Here is a 23,049-nt window from a genome sequence, read left to right as displayed (position 1 = left end):
AAGTTAATAAATAAGACCTTGTTTTTTGTCAATATTATCATTGACATCTAATGTACTCTTAACAAGAGCAAGCTGGTACAACAGGCAAACTTTTTTGAGGATTGCAAAAAATTTCTCCAATTATCATTATCGGCAAAATCCCAAAAAATATTGGGATATTGTTTTTCATATTGTATATATGAGAGCTGACAAATACAGATATATACAGTACACACACAAATACAGCTTAAGTCAAGTATTTGTGCTGGACTCTAGTCCACTTAACCAAGGACTGTACTTATGATGACCACTGTATGTTAGACAACAAGCTTAATCTAAGGCTATTAACAGCTGTCTGAGTTACTACCCCACTTTTAATAACCTGCTTACCTGGCTAAGAATAGATAAAAACCTTTATAAATAGCCTCTCCAAGTACCAAATGTAGCCTCCAACAGCTGGTTTTAGACTTGACAGACTAAACATGTATTACGCCTCAGCAGGATCCTTTTGCAGAGTGGTTGAAATGTGCTACTTAAGAAAGCAGTTCCTCTTTTAGTGTATCTACTCCACACACCAGGTGGCCTTGGCTAATTAGAAACTTTCCACGGGTGGCTCACATGAACACCTGACCTCTGAGCACATCAGCTGTACGTTAGGATATCCCGTTACACTGCAGGGACATGAATAACACAGTTAAATGGCTGCATATGAATAAGGCAGAGGTGGGCGAAAGGTTGTCTGGTGTGTTTTTTCCATTTTATATGATAAATGAGTAACATGACTTTGAATAAATACATATTCAAATCACTTTGAATAATTTAAAGTTGCAAACTCAAAGTGCACAGAGAGAATTTATTGTTAGAAATTGCATATACTACTCATAACAATGTGAGTACAAGTCTATAATACAATAAGTATATAACATATATATATATATATATATATCACTCTGAATCACATTGGATTTGAAGCTCGCCAGTTTTTCATCTCACCAGATAAAACAACCGTACAAACCTAAATACAAAGCACCTCACTTAAGTGATGCTCAGGTTTGTGTATGTGTGACCCGATGCATTAGCCCACAAGCTTATCACTTGTGGACTAATTACTGCACTGATAAACAAAGGTCAGCAACTCTTTCAAGACACTCTCTGACCTCGTAAGTACAACATGTTGCTATAAATAACAGGATTTAACGGATACAAATAGCATCTTCAAGCAAAAGCAGGGACCAAGATGCACGAGTACAATGTCATGTTCAGCTTTTGTTGACACTGCATCCCGAGTATGAGGCTCTGCTGATTTGCATGTGGACTGTGAAGTGAATTTGAAACAAATTGAGGCACGCTCTTTGATTTGAAACTCACCGAAGCATCTAATTGGCACTGTGCTTCACGGATAAGGTGTTTCTGTCATCGAGCAGTATAAAAATAGTAATATGTAATGTAAAGTAGTGAGTAAATATCAATATACTCATAAGAATCACAACTTCACCTATGGTGGCACCTCTAAATCAGAAATATCATGTTAACAATAAGAGGGGCAACAAGAGGGAGAGCTTCAACTGAAGAGAGGGAAGAGCAGCACACAGTACTTAAAGTTTTGACGTCAGCAGAGGAGGGAGTGGGAGCTGGAGAGTGTCCGTGCTGATGTAGAGCAGACAGGAAGAGGGAGTGGTTAAAAAAAAGAGTGAGCTAAGAGAGGAAGGGCTGGGAGTGAGAGGAAAAAGGACATCCAAGTATAAATCTCTGCTCGCTCCGCCCAGCACTAAACAGAGACAAACACTGCATTGCCATGGCAATAACAAGTAGCTGGAGACTGTGACTCAACCCATTTGGTATTGAGCAAAAAGTCAAATTCTTGCCTCCAAGTTGACATCAATCCAGCCCTCCTACTGGGAGAAGAAGTGATTTCTTTCCTCCCTTTTTATGGTCAAGCATAAAAGCATATTTTGCATGACTAGAAAATAAAATAAAACTCCTTCTCCTCTCTATAGTTGAGCTGTACAGTATGCTGTAAATGTTACAGAGAGTTGCCACATGCTGACAGTAGTTAACATGTTGCCACTGACAAGTAGACACTAAATAAAGCATAAGCCAAGTCTAGTGTGGTACAGCTTGTGCTGTAGAGTACACGCCAAGGCTAAAATATCATGCAGCACAAATACTAGGAACATAAAAAGACACCCCAGATATAAAATCGACATCTGTGAGAAACTAGAACCAACACTGCAACCAGTGTCTTTTCATTATGTATAGACAGTATCGGCCTGTTTAATGTTCAACTGCACATTCATTGTCATCAAATATTTGAAAAAGGACATTTTTTTCATTTGCCCAAGTCCAAAGTGTGTGTTAGTTCTGAGTCTGTGGTTTGAGAAACAATATGGTTGGGCAGACATGGATAAGGTCATCAGATTACAAAGATAATTAAAAATCAGTAACTGTAATTAGCAAATTTCATTTGAAGAAAAAAAGTACAATGTGTGTAAAGAAGAAGTCAAATGTGTCAGTGGTAGAACATGTCCCTGTAAACTGGTGGGGTAATATTTTCTTCTTCTTTGTTAATTTTTCTAAGCATGAGGTACAATATTTTCCTTGCCTAAAATGCGGATGTGGTTTGGGGATAAATGTGGCATGGATCAGAACTTTTTTTTTTTACCATCTACACAGGAAACCTTTTCAAACAGTGTAGTGAGTGTCTATGGATGACAGCCAAAACCTCGGCTTTCATTCATGGTTCCCCATATGGTTAAAAGAAATATCACTAAGACAGGAGGAAATAACAGCAGCTGATGCTACTTAAATCAGCAAAGAAAATGGCCACCTTATTAGTACAAGACAAAAAACACATTATCTGGATGTAAAATGACCTTTATCCAGAAAAAAGTTTTTCATGAACAGCATTTCATATTGGCGGGTTTATATTAATGTAACTGGTTGTGCCCAGCTAGGAGGGAGAGGGTAATCACCATAATTTAAAAGCTTTTCATTTTTGGTTTGTGGTCAAACATTTATTATGGTCTAACAAAACGAATATGAGCGAAGTGGAGTCACTAATGTTTCAATTGCATTTCCTGGCCAAGAGTTTGTGATGGCCATCACTGGAGCCTTGGCCCACACTCATTAGTCAACTCTGACGAACATAGCCGACGCTGATAGCTGTAGCGTGACGTGATTGTTTTTTTTCAATCCTTTACAGTTCAGAGACATCAGTGTTTGATAATATGTAAAGATTATCTACAAGATAAGTTTCCGCCATTCCACAAACCCCACTCACCTCTTGTTGCTTTCTGAGGACTCCAGCAGGGCGGAGTCTTTGCTGGTGCCATTGGAGCTGCCCACCGACTCATGGCCGTTGCTCTCGTTACCGTGACTTCCGTTGCCGTGACTTTCATTGCCGTGTGATTCGGTCCCACTCCCACTGGACCCACTGCTCTTCATCTCCACGTCCTCCTCGGGGAGCAAATGGGAGTGGGAGCTTTTGCGATGGTTGTGCATCGTGGCGGACGGCTCCTGGCTGCTGCTGTCACTGCCCTCTGAGGGGAGGCCAAGTTCAGCGCCGCCTTGGCTGTAACCTCCTATCCGGTGCAGCTGGGCCATGGAGCTGCACCCAGAGGCCCCCCTTGTCATGGAGCTGCTTGAGGTGGACACTCTGCACCCTGCGGCTCCATCCTGGTCCTCCAGAATCTGGAAGTGGTAGGGCTTTGAATCTGAGTCGTCTGACATGAGGAAATGTGACGTCCTGGGCTTGTTCCAGGTGAGTTAAGTTGATGATCAAAAACAGAATTACCCCATCCCCACAAGGCTGTTGCAAGAGGGAATGTAGAAGAAAGTGGATTGATCTGTTCAGAAAGGGGAGAGCATACAATTTAATTAATTAATTAATCACTACATAGCAACACAACCAGGTTACTACATTTCCAACAAATGCAAAGCATCCATTTTATTGCGTTACCACGCCGCAATGAAAGTATATCGACTGTTGTGAATGAACTAATCAGCTATGTGAATAATTACAATGCCTCCGGGGAGCATATTTTAATGCCGCTCAAACAGGAAATTAAATTAATGGTTTTGTGGAAGACAGAACCACATATTCATTTAGTAATCATTTACCTGCATGTGCGTACACATTCATGCAAAACGCAAAAACGTGCACAAAGTTCTGACCTCTGCAAACCCCTGCAGTTGCTTCTCTGATGTACAGTAAAAAAGGTTTGAGACTTTGGCCTTTAGCATCAGCAGACATGTCCCGTCTGACAACCTTTTCCAACCTTTTGAAAAGGATCATAAAACACCTTGACACCATTTATGTGTACTCCACCATGGGGTGATACCTGGGAGTTAGACCTTTTTTCTGTGGCCAGGTGATCCAGCAGCCTACGGAATACGAGTGTCGCTGTTTAAATGAACATTAACATTAACAGCGAGGTGTTTAAACTGGAAACTAACCATGATCAGAGGGAAAAACTTAATATATAACGTTGAAAAGAAATGCATGGAAGCAATTGGAGGAATGTTCTGCTTCAGTCCATAATGCCACAGAATTATAGTGATTATACCATTGTTCTGTGGTGTGTATTTTTACTCTTGACACCTTTGCACTACAGTGAATTCCAGTAAAATTCCACTTAACTCAAGTCAAACACATTGGTCTGAATTACTGATACAGATACTATTCCTAGAGCTGGGCAACATAGAGTCATATGAAAGCCACATAGCATCTGAGTATAGTTTCTGGGCTGACTTTTTCCCTGGCATAACTTGACTAACTGCTGACATGCCATTCTCTGCGTCATGGAAAGTCTTTTTTTTTTCTCTCTTCTGTGGACACACAGCTGAACAATACAGTTTACCTAAGCTCCATGGTGATGTGCAAGTGTTTATTTAGTCAAGTCTTTAGACTAAAGCCCACACAACCACAAGCATTTGTGACGTAGTTTTTTTTTTACCTGCCATGACTCTCACACTGTCCTAAATGAATGTAAACCCTCACAACAACAATAGCCGTGCAAATGTAGAACGTTTGCACATATTAACACTGTTGTTAAAAACCAAACATAATGGATTGACACAGTTTTTTTTTAATTAGAACACCTGCAAAATGCACTACTTGCTGCATGGCAAGTACATCCTAGAAATCATTTGATATAGATTTCCAGTGAGAACTTTAGCCTGTCTGACTGTTACTGTGCTAAACCAATGACTGCAGTAAAATGTCTATTAATGATCAACCTATCTAAAGGACCACTGCCAGATGGAAGCCAGGAGTGAGTTCACTGTCCCGGCTGCTTATCACTGACCTGTCACACACGCTTGTTCCTACAGCTGTGAAAACTGGGTCATCGCATGTTCAATGGAACATATATGTAGTGGCATAACATAGTGGCCCCACTGTGAGTGAGCTTTGTAGAGCAGTGAGTTTGGCAGTGTCTTGCTGAGTAACGTAAATAAAAAAAAACTCATAGAAAGTCCTATGTCGCTACATTTAGTATAATGCACTGCCAACCTGGGAGATTATGACTCAACATTTTCAAATAAAAATCACAATTTGAAACGACACAATGAGCAAACTTAATGGGTTAATGGGTTAAAGTGTTAATATATAAATAAATAAAAAACAGTTCTGTGGCTTCTGTTTCTGCAACCAGCCTTCTGTTCTCGTTTTGTTGCTCCTCCACAACAGAAAACTGGCTGGTGTTGTGGACCAAACAAAGCATTTAAGGACTGATCATTGCATATTTTACTAACTTTTTTCTGCAACTAATTGATTAATTGAGTAAAATCTCATTATAAACACAGTAGTTCTTCCATCTTGTTTTAAATCTGTACAAGAATATTTAACTGAAGTCTGACTAAAAATTATAGATCACAAATCAAATTGCAATATATGCTGAAAGAATTGCAATTTGATATTTTACACAAATCATTCAAACCCCATATATCAAATATTCTCCACTAACTGCGTACCTTTTTTGGCAGGTGCTGCTGCAGATAGAGTAATTATTGCTCCAAGTGTAGTCCAAAGTTTAACAGCTGACTGCCAAGTGCCAACATAGCTGAATTTCACCAAGTTCAAGAGTTCACACTCTTAACAGCTATTCCTCCATGTGTGTTAAAGGTTGAAGACAGTCAGAGGTATTCAGAGGTATTCATTTTGGTCATCATCCATGAATTAAATGGTGAGAGTATAAGTAAAAGACTGAATATCTAGACCTATAACACTAAATTTCAGTCATGTCATGGGTGAAAAAACATTGAAATTAGTTTGTTACCTTGAAGATTTTTATGTCAAAGCATTATTTCGTTATGCCAGTTTCTTTTCAAATTTATAAAATCAAAAAAGACAAGACATTGGAACTGTGGCTGTGGATGGCACAGTATGACTCAAATATTTACTGAAAACATGTGATGACATAACAAACATACATATGTCGTTTCTGTGTTTATGGAAACAGCATACTCAGGGCGGGGTGTAATGGTATTAGACTGAGTTACAAGGAGCTTGACGCGGGGTCTTCTACGCCAATGCTTTTGCACAACCATTATGAACCATTTAGGCTTTAATGTCAGACATTTACTGTCGAGAGTGCACAGCGTTCTGCAGCAGGTTGCTAACGAGGCACAACAAGGGACAACACGATCACCGGTTACATATGTAATGCTGTCCACAGGCCCATTCATTCAATTTAATGATATCGTCTTGGGCTAATGGGAACATGATGCTCAGTTGGCCTTGGTGGGGAAAAAACCCCATTCAGACATTATGGACATTTGGAAATGTAACTTTGATTGCATTTGTCCTTAAGGTGGCAGTGAACAAAGGTTTCCTAGTCTAGTGGAAATTTGCTAATGTGCATCAGCACAGTCTTGATTCAACACTTTAATATCTCATCTCTGCTGAGGAAATCTGGCCACTAGACTACTGATGGTTGCAACACCAAGTCTCTGAACAGATTATGAAATACTTGCTCACTGTATACTCAGTTTGCAGTTTGTACTCTCTGGATTCTTATCAGTACAGTCACATAGTTTGGACTGATATATATATATATGCAACCCTTCAGGTAACAAGTGCCTGTGAGTTATCTCATGTGAGGAAATGACTGAGGCTGACCTACAGCTTGTTCCTCCCTCATTGACCTACATCTATATGCACTGACATAACAAACAGCTGTAATGTACTCAGTGTACTCCTTCCTTCCACCTAACGGCTTCTCATTTTCCTAAATCCTGACACGACATTGTGTGGATTGGTATGTTTTCTCCTCAATTTAAACACCCGCAGAGTTCAGTTAGAGTCTTCTACAGTGGCTATGGACTGAAAAGAAAACATATATTTCATTCACAAACTGATCTGGCGCTATCCAGTGTGACATACCAAACGTCGGACTGCTCTGCAACGTGATCTGCTCTCAGAACTCCAATTCAAACACAGATAACCTCTGACCGAAGCAGAGTAGGAAAAGGCATTTGCAGCCACCATATCGCGTGCCAAACTGGTGGGTGGGGACATTTGTACCCAGAGCGACTGCTGCAGCGAGATAAGCATGTTGTACACACGTCAGTAACATTTTCTCCACCCATTGGAATCACAAAGGTGAAGCTGAATGTCTCTTACCATCCCAGATGTGCAGCCAATATGCTCCATGTCATGAAGTTCAGTGTTACTAATGCTAACATCTCAAAAAGTTTTATGACAAGGACTACGGGTAAAATCATATTTAAATGCCACACAGGAGAATCATTTGGATCCAGAGCCAGTGGCTAGTAAAAATACACAATGTGCCATGATTTTTAATTAATCAGTTCATCAGTTTATCAAGTATATGCATAAATGTACAAGGAAAACCTCCAATAAAAGCTTATCATCCAAACTTAAAACAAACGCAAGTATTTTTAGGATCCGCTGAGGTGATTAAATATTGTTTTCACTCCTGCCATTCTTTGCGAACTTGCTGCAACATAATATGTTGTCAAATATTTAATAACCTACAAGTTTTCCACAATACAAGAGTTTTTAGTGGACAGTTAATGATTTTACAAATGTCCCTATGAGGTAGTGACGATTTGCATTAATAAAGACAAACAAAACAAAAGACAAACTCCCTTCAGTCTATGCTAGGGGTGAGAAATCAAGAGAACATTCAAAATCTGTTCCATGTGCTGAATTTCAGTTATTTAGGATAATCATGAATGGGGAACATTTTTGAGACTGGCTAACCAACATACAGGGATTTACTTTGAAGTACCACAAGGGGGAGCTAGAGCCAATCTCAGCTTACATGGGGCGAAAAGTGGGCTAAACCCTGGATAGTTTGGGAGTCCATTACAGCGCAAACATAGGAAACCAACATCCAACAAATAATCTTCAATTAAATTAACATTTTTTGGACAGTGGGAGTGCCTGGAGAGAACCCACTTGCAAACGCGGAGAACAAGCATCACACAGAAAGGCCCTCGGTCCAACCGAGATTCTAACCGGTGACCATTTTGCTGTGGGGCAACAGTGCTAGCCACTACGCCACCATGTGTCCCTTTTTCCAGTCATTCAAGGAAATGATGTAGGCATATCCACATTTGTGGCATGGCTGTTAAACACAACTGCAGAAAAAAATGCATGCGCCTCATCACAAGAAATAATCATCAACACAGATTGGTACATAACACAATGTTCCATTCTGTAGCCAAATATATTTAAATTTCCTTTATATAATGTGTTGTCTCTATGTTGTATTGTGGTTTCTCATGCAACAAAGTACCAAAGCAAATTCCTTGTATGTTTATTAATTACTTGGCAATATTATAATATTTGCTTATTGATAACAACTGATGCACAAATTGCTTAACCTGAATTAACATTTATTGGAAGACACTTGGCTCTGCCTCCCCAATCTACACTGCAGAACACTTAGATGTAACTCTGTATAAGATTATATAAAATCTATATAAAACACACAAAACATAGCACATCTCAGCATTTATCAAGTTTCAGGGGGGTGCAAACTTACATAAATAATACTGATAATTAGCATGAATACAGACAACTGAGGATTATATGCACTCTGATACATTCTATGCATCATATTAGACATCTTTTGATTTGAGAAATATCTGCAACTTTTTATCTGTTCAGATATCTCTGTCACTGTGACAAATACACAATTCTGAGAGAGATGTATATGTTGTTATGTTAATTTAGGATAGTTACATATATACCTTATATTGAATGTAAAAAAAAACAGTCAACAGTGTGACAGGCAGCATGTGAACTTGTGCTGCTGCAGTAATGCATTCTTTATGTAAGGCTGAACATGTGACAGCGTGCGGAGCGAGACCACTCTCAGCTCAGCAGCATCGTGATATAGTATCAGATTATATGATCATATGTAACTGTGTTAATATAAGTGGTGTAGCGCTGCTGTCACGTCCTGTGCGCAGGGCTGCAGTCCAGTGACCAGGATTGACCCTCTCACTCACTCTCTCGCTGCACTGACACAGTTATGCCGCTTTCGCGCTTCACGTCCACGCAGCATCATGATAAGAAAAACTCAGAGAAAGCAGAGCTCGTTCACTGTGTTGACGTCTCCGTCTTCGTTGTACAGCTAGGGTTACATAAAACAGCCTAAACTAGAGTAAATAACGAGTAAAACTCTACCAACCTCACGTAAAAGCGGCGCCTCTGTTGCAAAGTGTGGAGTTAATGAAGCGTTGGTTGTGGAGGTGACCGTCACTGAAGCCGCTGCCGGTTCCAGGTTCGGGTTTGATTCCGCTCTCTCCCACTGAAGTTCCCTTACACGGGGGAATCTGTCCTCTTACTCTCCGGCAGACACTGACCTCATTTCCAACACTATCCCTAAGCGCCTCCCCAGCTCTGCGCCCATTGGCTCGAAGAGCTGTCAGTCACTGCGTCACGGCGCTTTGAGCCAGTCGGTGCTTCATGCCTTCACGTGGGCGGGCACAGTAATAGCCGGTTTGCGCTGCCACTGGTCTGAATGCTGTCTCTTTTTTTTTTTTTACATAAGGGTGTCACTACTTTCACGTGGAAACCCACGGCCACCGGCGGCATGAGAGGGGCGGGATCAAATCACTCCGACGCAGCTGCCGGTGAATGAAACGATGCAAATGGTTGGCTCGTGGCGGCTCAGCAGCGCCGACTGTTATCTAAACTCTTATACAAGTGTGTGTGTGTGTGTGTATGGTCAGTGCGGTTTGAACTGCCTGGCGCAGACATTAGACAAGTCCCTCGTAAAAATGTGATATAACACAATGTGTCTTTGAGTCTGAGCATTATTTAATTTACTGTCATCTGACCTTACATTAAAAAGTTAGGGCAATGTTTCACCAGAGGCGGCCCAAAACTATATGAGGCCCAACACAGTCAATCAGACAATCATGCAGCAAAAGTTATGCCATTTTGGCAGTAAATTGTGCTGTTTACATCCATAGTCATATATAACCGGTTGCACAAACCAAGCAGGTAGGCAGGCAACACATGTGTTCACCAATTTCATAACAAGTGCAGATGACAGAGTGTGTTCTGGCTGTGGAATCCTCTTGTTTTGGCCAAAACAGACAACAAAAGCTGTTCAGGTGATAATGTACTTATTTTATTGTGTTTCAAGTAGGAATAGCCGGTACTTTCCCTTGGGGTACCAGAGTAATAGTATGGTATGGGTGGAGCTAGAGTGGCTCCTCTCTGTGCCGCTGCACTTTATCACTACTTTCTATTATAAGTGTGTCTTGTACATTACAGCAGTATCTTATTTTTAAAATAAAACTTTTTATTTGCCTATTTTCTTGTTATATTTTGTATTTGCCATTATGTAATATAGTGTATTAAGCATTAGCAGTTGCAATTGTAGTTGGACACAATTGCACACTTTTTATTAATGCACCTGAATGTTTTTGCATGATTATGAGTTCTGCTGTACAGTCAGTCTAAAGTCCCCCTAGTGGTAGAGTTTAGTCTGGACCATGTCAACAATACCTGCACCCAAAACAACAATAATAAGCTTGAAATCATTCTTTGTTTTACTGTTTTATTGCTGTGCCGTTTACAGAGTGTGACATTTCTTCTGTTTTTGAATGACACGGTCAGACCGCTACACACCGAGCCCGTCTCTGTTGTCGCTGCAGAAATTTCTTTTTCTACTCTATTCTCTCAGTGTATTTTTCCTGCATCTGGGCAGGTTGAATCTGTAGCCAGACTGCACCAATTTAAACTCTGAAAACAGAGGGTGGCTGCAGTCCCTGAGATTGCACAAAAGCAGAGAAGACAAAAGGGGCGAGGGCGGATTCAATAAAAATATTTTCAATACATAAAACCTTGAAGATTTGTGCTTTGTGGCATGTACTGTAGTATCCACATGATGCTCAAAGGACATTTTGTTGTTTGAAATGATGCTCAGATGTTCAGATGCACCTGCATCATCTCAACAAGTTGATGTGTGGTGCACAGACTGGTTCTAAAAGAAAGAAAGGCAACAGTAACTAATACAACCACTGGCCGGTGAGTGTGAGCTCAATAATTGAATTAACATCCTCGACACCTTCCACTACACTCATATATCAAATATTAATGAGTCATAAGGGGCTGGATTGTTTCACAGCTCACATGGGCGAGGGGTAACACCCTAAACAGGTTGCCAATCTATTTTAGGACAAATACACGTCAACATACACATTCACATGTGACCAAATGATTTTGATATTTCCATTCTTACACACCAGTAAAATATTTACATATATAATACCTCTGTTCACACATAGGTGCTGTGATGCTGTCTTACCATCTGTTCTGGGAAGAGACACCATTGGTAGAGATAACTCAGATCACGTTTTTCATGCTCTCATAATTGTGAGAAATTATATATGTGCATGACTTATCTGTCTGTCTGTCTATCTATCTGTCTGCCTGCCTGCCTGTCTGTCTGTCTGTCTGTCTTTCGGCTGGCTGGAACAAAGCAGTTTTTTCGCAGTCATTCACAATGGTTGTTGTCTTTGTTCCGTGTCCAGAGTGCGTCAACAGACGGACCAGAAGTATATTATCGTCCTCACAGAAAAACAAGTTTTCACATATGGAAGACAAGGAACACCAGATGGCAGAAGGAACAAAGCCAGTTTTGGTTGGTGCGGTTTGCCATGTGCTCTGGGTGGAGCCAATGCAAGGGGAAAAAAGGTGAGAGGAAAGATGAGCATGCCAAGCATGTGTGGCCCTAGACACAACCTCAGTCACATCCTCCTCTTCTACTCACACATTCAGGGTTGGATAAATGCTGTACTGACGTACAAAATAATTTGGAATTAATAATTTGTATGTGTCTTCCACATACACAGAAATAAAACTCTTTCATGGAATCGTATAGAAATACAAATGATTTACCTGCTGCGTAATAAAAAGGACACCTTTTTGGTCATTCCACCATTTGACATGCCTATGTAATAAAATACTGCACACAAACATGTCTTATGCAGAGATGTTCACATTTGTTGTTATACTTGCAAAGCTTGAATAGCAATTACCATTCTCTATTAGTGTTAGAATCTCTTTTCAAAAGATTTTTTTCATCATTTCAATGACACTGTTATCTTAATGTTTGAACTATTTTGACTGTCACTATTTTGTGTTTTGCTGTTATGAAAAGAGCTAGACAAATTATTATAAATTAAAGTATAGTTATGATTATGAAATGTAACATCCTAACTCCATAGCAAAACTAGAAAATTCACTCTGCCAAGGCTGCTTTTTTCCCCATATACATCCCCTGAATGTAAAAAAAAAATGAATCCAGATCATTACCAACACATTTAACAATTAGTTCCTTGTGCCATACCATGCCCGGTATATTTAAAAAAACAGTCCTTAACTTTTAGAGTTATGCTGCTCAAAGACAAGTAAGGTAGAGGTAATTATGTGCTGGACAATGGGATCTTAACACTATAGATAAATGCATATGTAAAGGTTGTGCATACAATAAAAAAAACACCTAAATTTAACAATAGCAGAAATAAAGACAATATTTTGAAATTACAAATATACTGCTAAACATCTTTGACCATAGTACAATCTTGCTTGGTTACATCAGTAACTAATTGTTGATACAAATGACACAGCAGTGACGGAAATACAATAAATAAACAAGGTTTGAACGTCATGGGGGCAATGGATTCTGTTTAAGGAAAATTCATCTCTATGTGGCTGACAGTGATTGCGTAGTCAATTATTTGGAGGTAATGGAGCATGTGGGTGGACTGAACAACAAACAAACATGCAGGACAGATTTGTCTCCTGCCAGAAAAAAGAAGAAAAAAAAAGCCCACAGACCTTCTAAACAATATTGGATTTTCTGAGTACTTTTCGGAGTAGACTGATGTCATATGGCAGAGTTGACATTTTGATTTCTCTCAACATTCACTTTGTGCTTGGTCATTCAGCAGCTCAGAAAATAGCCTTTGACACTATGTGACAAAAACAGAATCTCGAGTGCCTGAAGGACGTTAACTAGATTCTTTGTGTTTAATTGTATACTGTACAGCGTGTGTGAAATACGTCACATTTGGCCATAATAGCTGAAATCTGGGACGTGTGAGAACTTTGGCAAATTAAAGCATGAGCAGAGTTACTATTTGAAATCCAAGCAAGCAGATTCCCACACTACGGATTTCAGAACAAAAGACTCTCTGCAGGTCTCCTCAGCAACAGCTTTGAGTGTGTTTCAGTCGCTCACGAATGGTCAGCTCTCCATTTTGTCTCATGGACGATTATTTGTAATGATTCACCAGTTCTGAAGCTTCACAGAACAGCTTTAATGGACACAGGCCCTTTCTCTTCTTGCTTATAGAATTGGCCTGACATTCAGTAATACTATAAAACTGTCTTCGCCATCCCACTCAAACACTTTAATTACGGTGTACAGTCTCAAGTGGAGCATAATCCTTTCAACAAATGTGACCCAAACAGCTGTAACAGCTGGATTAAAAGTCAAATTTGTTGTTCACAAAGTCGAGCAGAGCTGCAGAAGCCTATTGTATTAGTTTCAATGATAAGGTTATTTTATTTATTGAAGGCAAAGCACATGCAGTAAGTCTCCCTCTGTACAGCTATTACTCCATTCTTATTTGATGACTAAATTAATCATTCATTAATCAGAAGTGAATTAATCTTTTTTTATCTGTAAAAAAAAAAGCTCCCAGCTTCTTAAATGTGATTATGTTCTGGTTTCTTTGCTGTTTTGTGACATTTAACTGAACATCTTTGGTTAGTGGATAAAAAAAAAAAAAGTTGCTCAGAAGTGATTCAGGTGATCCCTCACTAGTGACACCCATAGAGAAAATATTGTGTGTCAGTGCAACATCTTTATACATCTTCTTTGTTCAGAACCATTGTATTTCAGCAGGCAGCTGGGTTGTGTGCGTGACAGTTAATGTGGTATCCATTTATAGAAAGCAGATAGAAGCGACTGCCTCACTGTAGTGTGAACACACTCCCTCCCACATGCAGTTTGTCAGTGTCACGTAGGCGGGTGTAAGTGCTTCCTACAAAAAAAAACCTCCGTATTCTGCCGGAAATGTGACGTATACACCGGACTGCATCAATCAGAAGTTTAAATCGAACAGTTTATCACCACTATTGAACGACTGCATCGTCATTAGTTCTTTATAAATAGATGAAAGCTGATATATTTGACTATATAAAGTGGAGTGCAAGCATCAAATCAAAGAGTGGGACAGGAACATTTCAAAATGTTGATCGTTTTCTCAATTAAATGATTAGTTGTCATCATAAATAAATTAGGTCATAGTTTCCCCAAAACCTTGTCTTGTCCAGAATCAAAAGATATCACATTTTCTTTCATAGATGGAACATAGCAAAGAAACTAGAAAATATTCCCTTTTAAAAAGCAGAGAAATCAAGTCAATCAAAGATTAGAATAGCAGTTGATTTATTCAGTAAAGTATTAATTAGACTATCATTCAAGAGTAAATCCAGGTGCAGTCGGGGCCAAAATGCAACTGAGGTGGATCAGCTCTTCATAATATCTGGTTTAGCTACATCCACAAATGCCTACATGCTCATTACATACAGTATATTCCACATAGTCATTATTGATTAACTTTAAAGGGATACTGATTTTTCAGTTCAGCTTTTTGACCAAAAAAATTACTTTCACATCTTGATGCATATTTTACCACTTTTACTCACTCCCCTTTAATACAATACAAGCTAAGTAGGGCACCGACTTATAAGTCACATTTCATTAGGTCTTCCCTGCATCAGCGAATTTTTTACTAGCAATCAGCAATCGGAAATGATTCACTACTTCCATCTCTCCAAGTTTGGATTTGTAAAATGTGTCTATGTGGGCGACGTCAGGAGAGACATTTCGTCCATTAAATCTCTGATGCCCATTTTCTTCAATATCTGTGAAGCTAATAACCTTTTAATAGCACGTAGACTCTGATGTGCGTACACCTGTGACCACGCTCCCTCCCACATGCAGCTTGTGCTGTGGACGTGGGTGTCAATCTTCCTCGAGCAAGTGGATTTTTCTCAAACCAAACGTGACATACGCCATTGATGACGAGTACAGCCTCGCCATTGCCAACCACACATATCCTGTACCAAATACCTCGCCGTGTCATTCAGGTAGTTTGTAAGCAATGCTCTAATGAGGCCTGGATACAACTCAATCAGGAGTATGTGCCTGTTCTACATACAGATTTATCTTCAGCTCTTTTCCTTGATTGTAAAGGTCACTGAACGATAAGTCACTCTTTCAGTTTAAATCGTTCAGATCACTTCAGCATCCACAGACCCCTCTGTTGACCTTTTGTTGCCCTGAATACACTGCTTTTATCTGTTTTATTATTGTGCACATTAGACCTCTTCTGCATAAAATGACGTGGAACAATCATATAGCTGCAGAGTATAAAGAATTTTCTGTTATAAATAGTAATGTCAGCTTTGCACAAGCCTTATAACTACAGGTTTAATTCACATTTTTATATATACACACAAATACATATCTATACACACATGTGTTTTCCCATATAGGTACACATGTATGCCCATATATGTACACGCACACACACACACACACAATATAATTTCAAGATCAGCAGGGTTTGAATGAATCAGTGGCAGCTGGTTTAGAATACAGAAAGCCTGTGATAAGATTAACCTACTGTGAAGGACACCAGCAGTTACAGCAGCCATGAGACTGGGCCTACACTGCCCTCTGCTGTTTGAAGATAGCCAATCTTCCAAATGGATAAATTCATTTTGATAGAGTGCTTTGTCATGATCAGTGTCTGTGATTCACCGTTATCTGCAAGTGTGGTCCAACACACACCGAGTATAAATGTGGGGTATTGTTCGCAGAGGGTTGTATTCAAAGCATTTACTGATCACTACTCACAAAAGCTGAATGAGAAGTCAGAAATAAAGATGTAGCACAGTTCAATTTATTTTTCCATTAATACAAACAAACATCTCAATGATTAAGCTCTGTGCTCATGATGTAACCGTATTTAAACACAAGAAAGACAAATATCGTCTCCTACCAGCTTTAACTGAGGGGAGAGGTCTGCTACAAACATTTCCTCCTTTCATGTCACAAAATGTGCATATTTGACTATCTGAGTGAACATGGTGTTCAAATCTTACGGACCTAAAGAAAAACATTAGCTCTATAGATAGTGAATTTGGGTATGACTTTCTGATCTCAGTCCCATGTCTGATACTATGAAGGAGTGGTGGTTAGAGACACTTCCATGGATTACCAATGTGTGATTAGGATGGTCGATGAGTTACAGAGATCGATATCTAAAGATCAGTAGTGACCACAGGAGTGACTCCATGAATGAGCAATGTCGGGCCGAGGTCTCGACTCAACAGATCCAGCTGGTGAAGGTAAGCACTGTAAAGGCTTGTGTCTGCGGGTGGGCGGGGCAAATACAGGAAGCGCACGGCAGGTGTAGGGGTTCCGTTTTGCAAAATCAGATTGTTGACAGCAGAGATGTATTCATCTGTAAGCAGAGCAGCGTTATTGGGAAACACTTTGATGTCATCTTCCTTCTTAGCTTCTTCTCTCTCCATCCTTTCCTCATTCTGTGCAGACGAAACCAAAATCCCTCTCTCTTTCCCTTCTCGTCTCCGCCAGTGCAGCGCTACCACCTGGTCCCAAGCCACCATCTGCACCTGGGCTGAGATCCTCAGCTCTTTTAGCATCTTTCTGAGCTTCTTCTCCTCCTCCTCCTGCAGACTGCAACCAGCCTCCACACAAAGGAAGAGGCGGAGTCTTGCCTGTTTCCATGCACGCGTCTCTTGAAGCACGCAGGCCAGCTGCAGCAGGAACAGTGAGCAAATGTCAACGTAGCCATGGCTGTCTGGTTGGAGCAGATTCAGAGGCCACACATCAACAAAGGGGCTCATCAGGCTTTTCTGATCTGAAACCTTTTTTCCCAAAACGTCCTCTCGGCTGAACTGGTTGAAGTAACGAGCCAGTGTCACATTCTTCCCCATTTTTACAGCATCTGAAATTACTGACGCATATTCCTCTTCCTTTAGGTCTTTGCTTTCCCCAGAAACCCGCACACTGGGGAAAAAGGGGGACCGCTGCTCTCTGGGATCTTTGGTTATACAGACTGTATCCAAACCAGAGCCGATGGACATAAGAATTTTATCTTGGAGGAGGTCCTGAGGGGTGCAGTCATCGTAGAAACCCAGGACGATGGTGTTTGGCCTCATTCCACCTGGATAATTATTAAACATGCATTTTGCATAAGAACTTTAAAGGTTTGCACGTGTTTATCGTAACCAAGATAAACTTGCCTACCAAATCCTGTAATGAAAAGCAGGTTCTGAACTCCACGTCGAACAGAGTCGGCCAGGGTAAGGTTGACAAAAGCCTTGATGTTGAGATGATCCACAAGAGACAGCCAGGAGTCATAACGGCTCTGCAAAGGATCAGAGGGCAACCCATCTGCACGAAAAAGAAAATGGTTTCATTCCTTCAAGGGCAGCATTAATGGTTAATTTTTAATATCACTGCTAAAACAGTTCAATTTTGAATTTGCCAATGTTGTTGGTCCCATCAAAAGCAGTCAGTCAACAACAAACAGCCACAACACACTCAATAGCTCAATAGCTGGGGATTAGTACAAGTTTCTCACCTAGTAAACCCAGCTTTACATGTCCCAGCACATAGAGGCCACTCTTCTTCAAGTCATTAATGAAAGTCATGAGACCTATAGAGCTGCGAGGATTTGCCACCATCAACAGCACCTGGGGCCTCCAGAACTTTACGTGGTCTTTACGCACATCCAACATTAACAGGTACTTGCGTACCTGCGTGAATCAGAGATGGGATGCTTATGATGCTGTTAATGGAAACATTCACATAACTTCTTTTGATGTGAGACTGACTTACCTGGTGGAAGATGAGAGCCTGGCTGATGTAACCCCAGTTGCTGATGGGACCAAAGTAATGGATAAGCATCAAGAGCAGGAGCATAAAGGCTATGCTGGCAAAGGCATAAATAGCATTGATCATGAACATCATGACCAGGCAGCCAAGAATGCCCAGTGTGCAGGTATGCCAGGTAAACCACCGAAATGAGGGTCTAAATTAAAAAAAAGAAGAAGAAGAAAAAATGGAATATGAAAAGAATATTACCTTTAAACAATAAGCTTTGTAGGAAAAAACACTCCACACAACAGTAAGTTATCATACACTTTACCTGAAGTTTGGTGCAGAAGCACATTCAAGAGCCAAACAGGCCAGGTTCACAGCAGCATAGACCAACAAGAAGAAGATGGTTACAATACCAGCTATGGTGTTCAATTTACCTGCAAACAGCACCAACTAGTGGTAAAAATAAAGAAGAGTCACTTGGCTTATAGCACATTCAAAGAAAACCAAAAAGGTTCTAAAGATGAGACGGTGAGCAATGTGCCAAAATGTCCTCCTCAGTTTGTTTTAAATTGAATACACAATTGAAAAACAAAACGTTTAGATGCTGGCTAAACGATCTTTTCACAAGACACACAAGGTAGGATTTTGGCTTTATTTAAGTCACTGATCAAACATATGCACATGACCAGGCAAGGGTTGAGTTCAAGGGGAGGACGAACTGACATTACCTGGCTGGCAGTAAGAAGAAAAGACTGTATCCAGGTTAATATTGTACCTGTACAAGCAACCACGAGACAAGCACTGAGGCCCAGGGATTCCCACTCTGAGAAGTTTTCCTCACAAGAGCCAGGACACCACCTGTACAGATTTATAATGTTAACAGAAGCAAAGTCTCACGTTGCTCATTTTATCAAATCAAATAAACAAGTGAATCATCCTGCACTTGAGCCAAACACATGAAAGGATTCTTTTTTTTTTTTCCTCTCCCTCTCTAGCTCTTTCTGAGAAAGTCAACAGAGCAAGCCATCTGTTGTCAAACGATACTTTCCAAATTCAAATGCCTCCACTGGGAAAACAAGACATGATGAAATTAACAAGGGTCAGTTTGTCACATTTGAGATGAACGCTTCTGCCAACAAAAGGCTGAATAATCAAATGTTGACTGGGCTCAGCAGAGCACTGGCTGTCAGAAAACCTGCATGCTGTCACATACAGTGAATCAACCATTTAGACCTGATCCTGACCTAAATATGCATGCACTTTTAATGAAGGGGCCATGCCAGCTAGAGCCTGACACTAGGAACATTTGGCTCGTACTTTTGAAACGACAACACATTCTTAAAATTTGGCATCAGGACACATGATTACGAATCTCACCAAAAAGGTTGTCTTTGGACAAAGCGTACAGGATCCTGGAGGCTCCTATCAGGTTACTCATGGCAGCAGATATAGCGGAGGAGTAAATGCCAATTTTTACCATGGGCGGCCATATATTGATATCTCCCAGGAAACTGTAGTCTCTTTGGAGTAGGTGACTGAGAACAGGGAATAAAGCATGATCCTAATCAAGTAACATGTACAAAAGAAAACTAACTCTTATGGTAATATATGTGAGAAATGTGTTATATTAAGACAAATGATGCTTCACTGATAACTGTGCAGCCACTACATTCATTATTGTTCTTTAAATCTGTGTCTGTTATACTAAAATTAAGCGACGAGGTTCAATGCTAAAAAATAAAAAAATAAAAAAATGAAATAGCATGGGTACGGCGTAATGGAGGGTAACATTACATTGATTTATTTCTATATTTTTGGAAAAATCTGGCAACCACATCCCTGCAATGCTTTAAAAAACTGGGATTGCAGTAACCACTTTAAACGCTAAAGGTCGCTGTTGTACATATCTGATATATAATCACTTCAGGTAATAAGACACAAATGCATTTGATTACATTATCTATGACAAGTCCATTGAAGGGTCTTTGACTCTGTTGGCATAATGCGAGTCTTACCGGTCACATGACCAGGCAGCCAGCAGACTCAGCAGATTGTAGGTGATGAAAGTTATAAGGACGGCTGCAAGTGTTCCTCTTGGGATGGAATAGCTCGGGTTTTTCAAGTCGCCTGCAAAACACAGCAGAGAAATAAAAGCACTGAGGCAAGGGTCAGCCTTCTCACACCAAGGTTTGCACCATTTGTCACCCGTCTATCAGTGTATTTTTAATTTGTGTAGTAGCTTATAGCCAGAAAGAATGACCCTCTCTTGGCAAAATGTATTTATTTCTGTTATTTTGTTACCACCAACTTACCCGACATGTTGGAGCCAGCCATGATTCCTGTGCAACCATTGAACATGACAGCAAACACGGTGGCAAAAGTCATTGTGACTTCCGTGGTGTAGTCTAACGTGTAACTGGCTAGAAAGAGAGACAGGAAAAGGTTTTTATTATTCATACACATAAAAGGTTAATCTGTACAAGCAGGGATCTATATTCAGATCAATAATTCACTGTGGTGCAGTCTTCGGCAGCAAGACCAGGCCCGGAGCTGATACAACTTTAAAGAAAAATCCTTCACATTTGACGGCACAAACAAACAGTATCACTTACATCCTAGGTTGTTCTTCAGGGTGTGGAGGTGGAACCCAGTAAAATTGGCAGACCTCTGACCGGTGCTGTTCAGAGCTGAGGTATCTGGCAGAATCACCACAAACGGCTGAACAACGAAGAAACTAATGAAGATGGACACCAGGACTGTCGTGACGATGATGAAAATGACAAACGCAGCTTTGGCATAGATGTGGGCTCCCACCTGTCATGACAACAACAGCGCTTTGATGCATTTGTGGTAGGGCTGAACGATTTTGAATAAATAGCTAATTGCGATAGGATTCACGATATCGGGGAATTTCCACATCATTATTCTCATTTTAATTTGAAAAGGACTGTGGATCTTTATCTTTAAGGACAAAACTCAATCTGACGGGTTTTTTTTTTTTTGATTGTGTGGCTTAATTGAATTGCAGCCCACTTTCTTTTTATAATGTGTAAAGTATGATGAAAAGTGTGACCTGATCTCACCAAGCAGACAATGAAACACAGAAAGAGAAGGACAGTGCCGTAAAGCACAGACCACCAGTATCCTGAAGGCAACACCTGAGTTAGACCCAAGACAGCTGCAGCATTTTCTGGGGGGAAAAAAAGGACAATTTAACATAACAAACACACAGTTGCATGCCTGGATGCCTGACCTTACCTTCTGGGATGCCAAATGTAGCCATGATAGCCTCAACCAGACCCAAAACATAGAGAGCACTGCCACACACGTTCGCAAAGAAAAACATGATACCAATGCTGCCACCAAACTCTGGACCCAGAGCTCGGCTGATCATGTCTGGGAATCACAGTTTAGGAATTTAAATGTGGCTCCAGAGACTGAAATGTAAACGGAGAAGGCGCAGAGACATAATTTGTGTGTCAATAGTGACGCTTAAATCACAGGCAGCAAAGGATACAGTAGGCACCTCCAGCGTCTAAAGCCCCATTTGTAGAGATCGCACACACAGAGAGCACAGTCATTGTGATAATTAAATAGGCCACCAGGAACATGGCAACAGACTGATAGAGTCCTGCTTGACCCACTACAAATCCTGCATGAGGAAGGAGACAATACTTTATTTATAATGTAACCCAAATCACTACAAACACAATCACTGTTTAGGAAAAAAAAAAAAGGTGATGCTTTTGACCCTGATTGAATGTGAGCAGCATCATTCAGAAAGTAAACGATGGGTCAATGATCAGGACATTGTTATCACTTCCAGATCCCCACGTTAGTGTTAATAATGTGAGAAAGTCTAATGTACTTCATGGTCAGATGAAATGAATCAGAACATGAGAAAAACAAGCAATTTATGTAGTTTATACAAGTGAGTTTTAAAGTGAAATTACATTTGTATTTAACCTAAACCCAGAGATTAGAAACAAATTGTTGTTGGTTATTGTTATTATGTTTAGCAGACAAAACAATAATTTTTTGTATATATATATATATATATATATATATATATATATATATATATATATATACACACACACACACACACACACATATATATATATATATATATATATATATATGTATGTATGTATATATATATATATACACACATATATATATATGTTTATCAGTAAGGGAAAGTATAATTGCTGGTTGCGGCTATTAATGAATAGGCTCAATAACAACTTCTGGATTGTTTGGTTAACATTGTCACCAGTTGTAAGCATGGGTCCTTTGAATTAATGGTGCTGTTATTCTATATTTGTGTGTAGTAGTTGTTGTTGTTGTTGTTGTTGTTTTGCCATCGCTTTCTTTCATTCTTTCTTTCTTTCACTCACCCACTCGCAGAAACACAACAACGCTGAACATGGACAGTAGAGTCGGTGTAACCACTCCGAACACCACACCGAGCTTTTGGACCGGGTTGTCCTCCTTGGTCGCTTTGGTCTGTCCATGTTTGCCGAGTCGGTAATGAAGGAGAGGAGTCTTTTCTGACATTGCGAACACGATTTAGTCTGTAGCAGCTTTGGAGATAACTATGTGTCATTTAACCAGCATTGTCAGACCAGAGAATGTGGCAAGCTTC

General features: G+C 40.1%; 2 protein-coding genes and 1 long non-coding RNA gene across 6 annotated transcripts in view; 1 reads left to right on the top strand and 2 right to left on the bottom strand.

Annotated features, from left to right (window-relative positions):
* per2 (period circadian clock 2) overlaps positions 1–9,793 on the bottom strand; it is a 25,494-nt gene extending 15,701 nt beyond the window's left edge. For all 3 annotated transcript variants that reach the window (XM_044023265.1, XM_044023273.1, XM_044023280.1), the window contains exons 1-2: positions 9,645–9,793; positions 3,260–3,824 (exon numbers count right to left, since the gene is read on the bottom strand). In XM_044023265.1, the coding sequence (XP_043879200.1) occupies positions 3,260–3,708 (449 nt within the window). In that variant the 5' untranslated portion in view covers positions 3,709–3,824; positions 9,645–9,793. The remainder of the gene's footprint in view (positions 1–3,259; positions 3,825–9,644) is intronic.
* Positions 1–17,654, top strand: part of LOC122767815 — an 18,133-nt gene extending 479 nt beyond the window's left edge. The window contains exons 1-4 of one of the 2 annotated variants that reach the window (XR_006360248.1): positions 3,686–3,739; positions 12,001–12,163; positions 17,249–17,479; positions 17,555–17,654. This is a non-coding gene — a long non-coding RNA (uncharacterized LOC122767815). Of the gene's footprint in view, positions 1–3,685; positions 3,740–12,000; positions 12,164–17,248; positions 17,480–17,554 lie in introns of those variants that run through there. The other variant, XR_006360247.1, reaches the window with a different exon arrangement.
* On the bottom strand, positions 16,364–23,049 carry LOC122767806 (solute carrier family 12 member 9-like). Its single transcript, XM_044023294.1, has 14 exons — positions 22,802–23,049; positions 21,919–22,053; positions 21,660–21,797; positions 21,485–21,591; positions 21,014–21,215; positions 20,714–20,821; positions 20,417–20,528; positions 19,779–19,936; positions 19,177–19,259; positions 18,727–18,851; positions 18,417–18,609; positions 18,160–18,334; positions 17,823–17,969; positions 16,364–17,739 (listed from the first exon to the last, which is right to left on the bottom strand). Exons 1-14 carry the CDS (start codon positions 22,959–22,961, stop codon positions 16,811–16,813), a joined length of 2,772 nt encoding a protein of 923 aa, XP_043879229.1. The 5' UTR covers positions 22,962–23,049; the 3' UTR covers positions 16,364–16,810.

Source organism: Solea senegalensis, linkage group LG1 (genome assembly GCF_019176455.1).
Source record: "Solea senegalensis isolate Sse05_10M linkage group LG1, IFAPA_SoseM_1, whole genome shotgun sequence".
NCBI lineage: Eukaryota > Metazoa > Chordata > Actinopteri > Pleuronectiformes > Soleidae > Solea > Solea senegalensis.
This window is presented reverse-complemented; position numbering and strand designations above follow the sequence as displayed.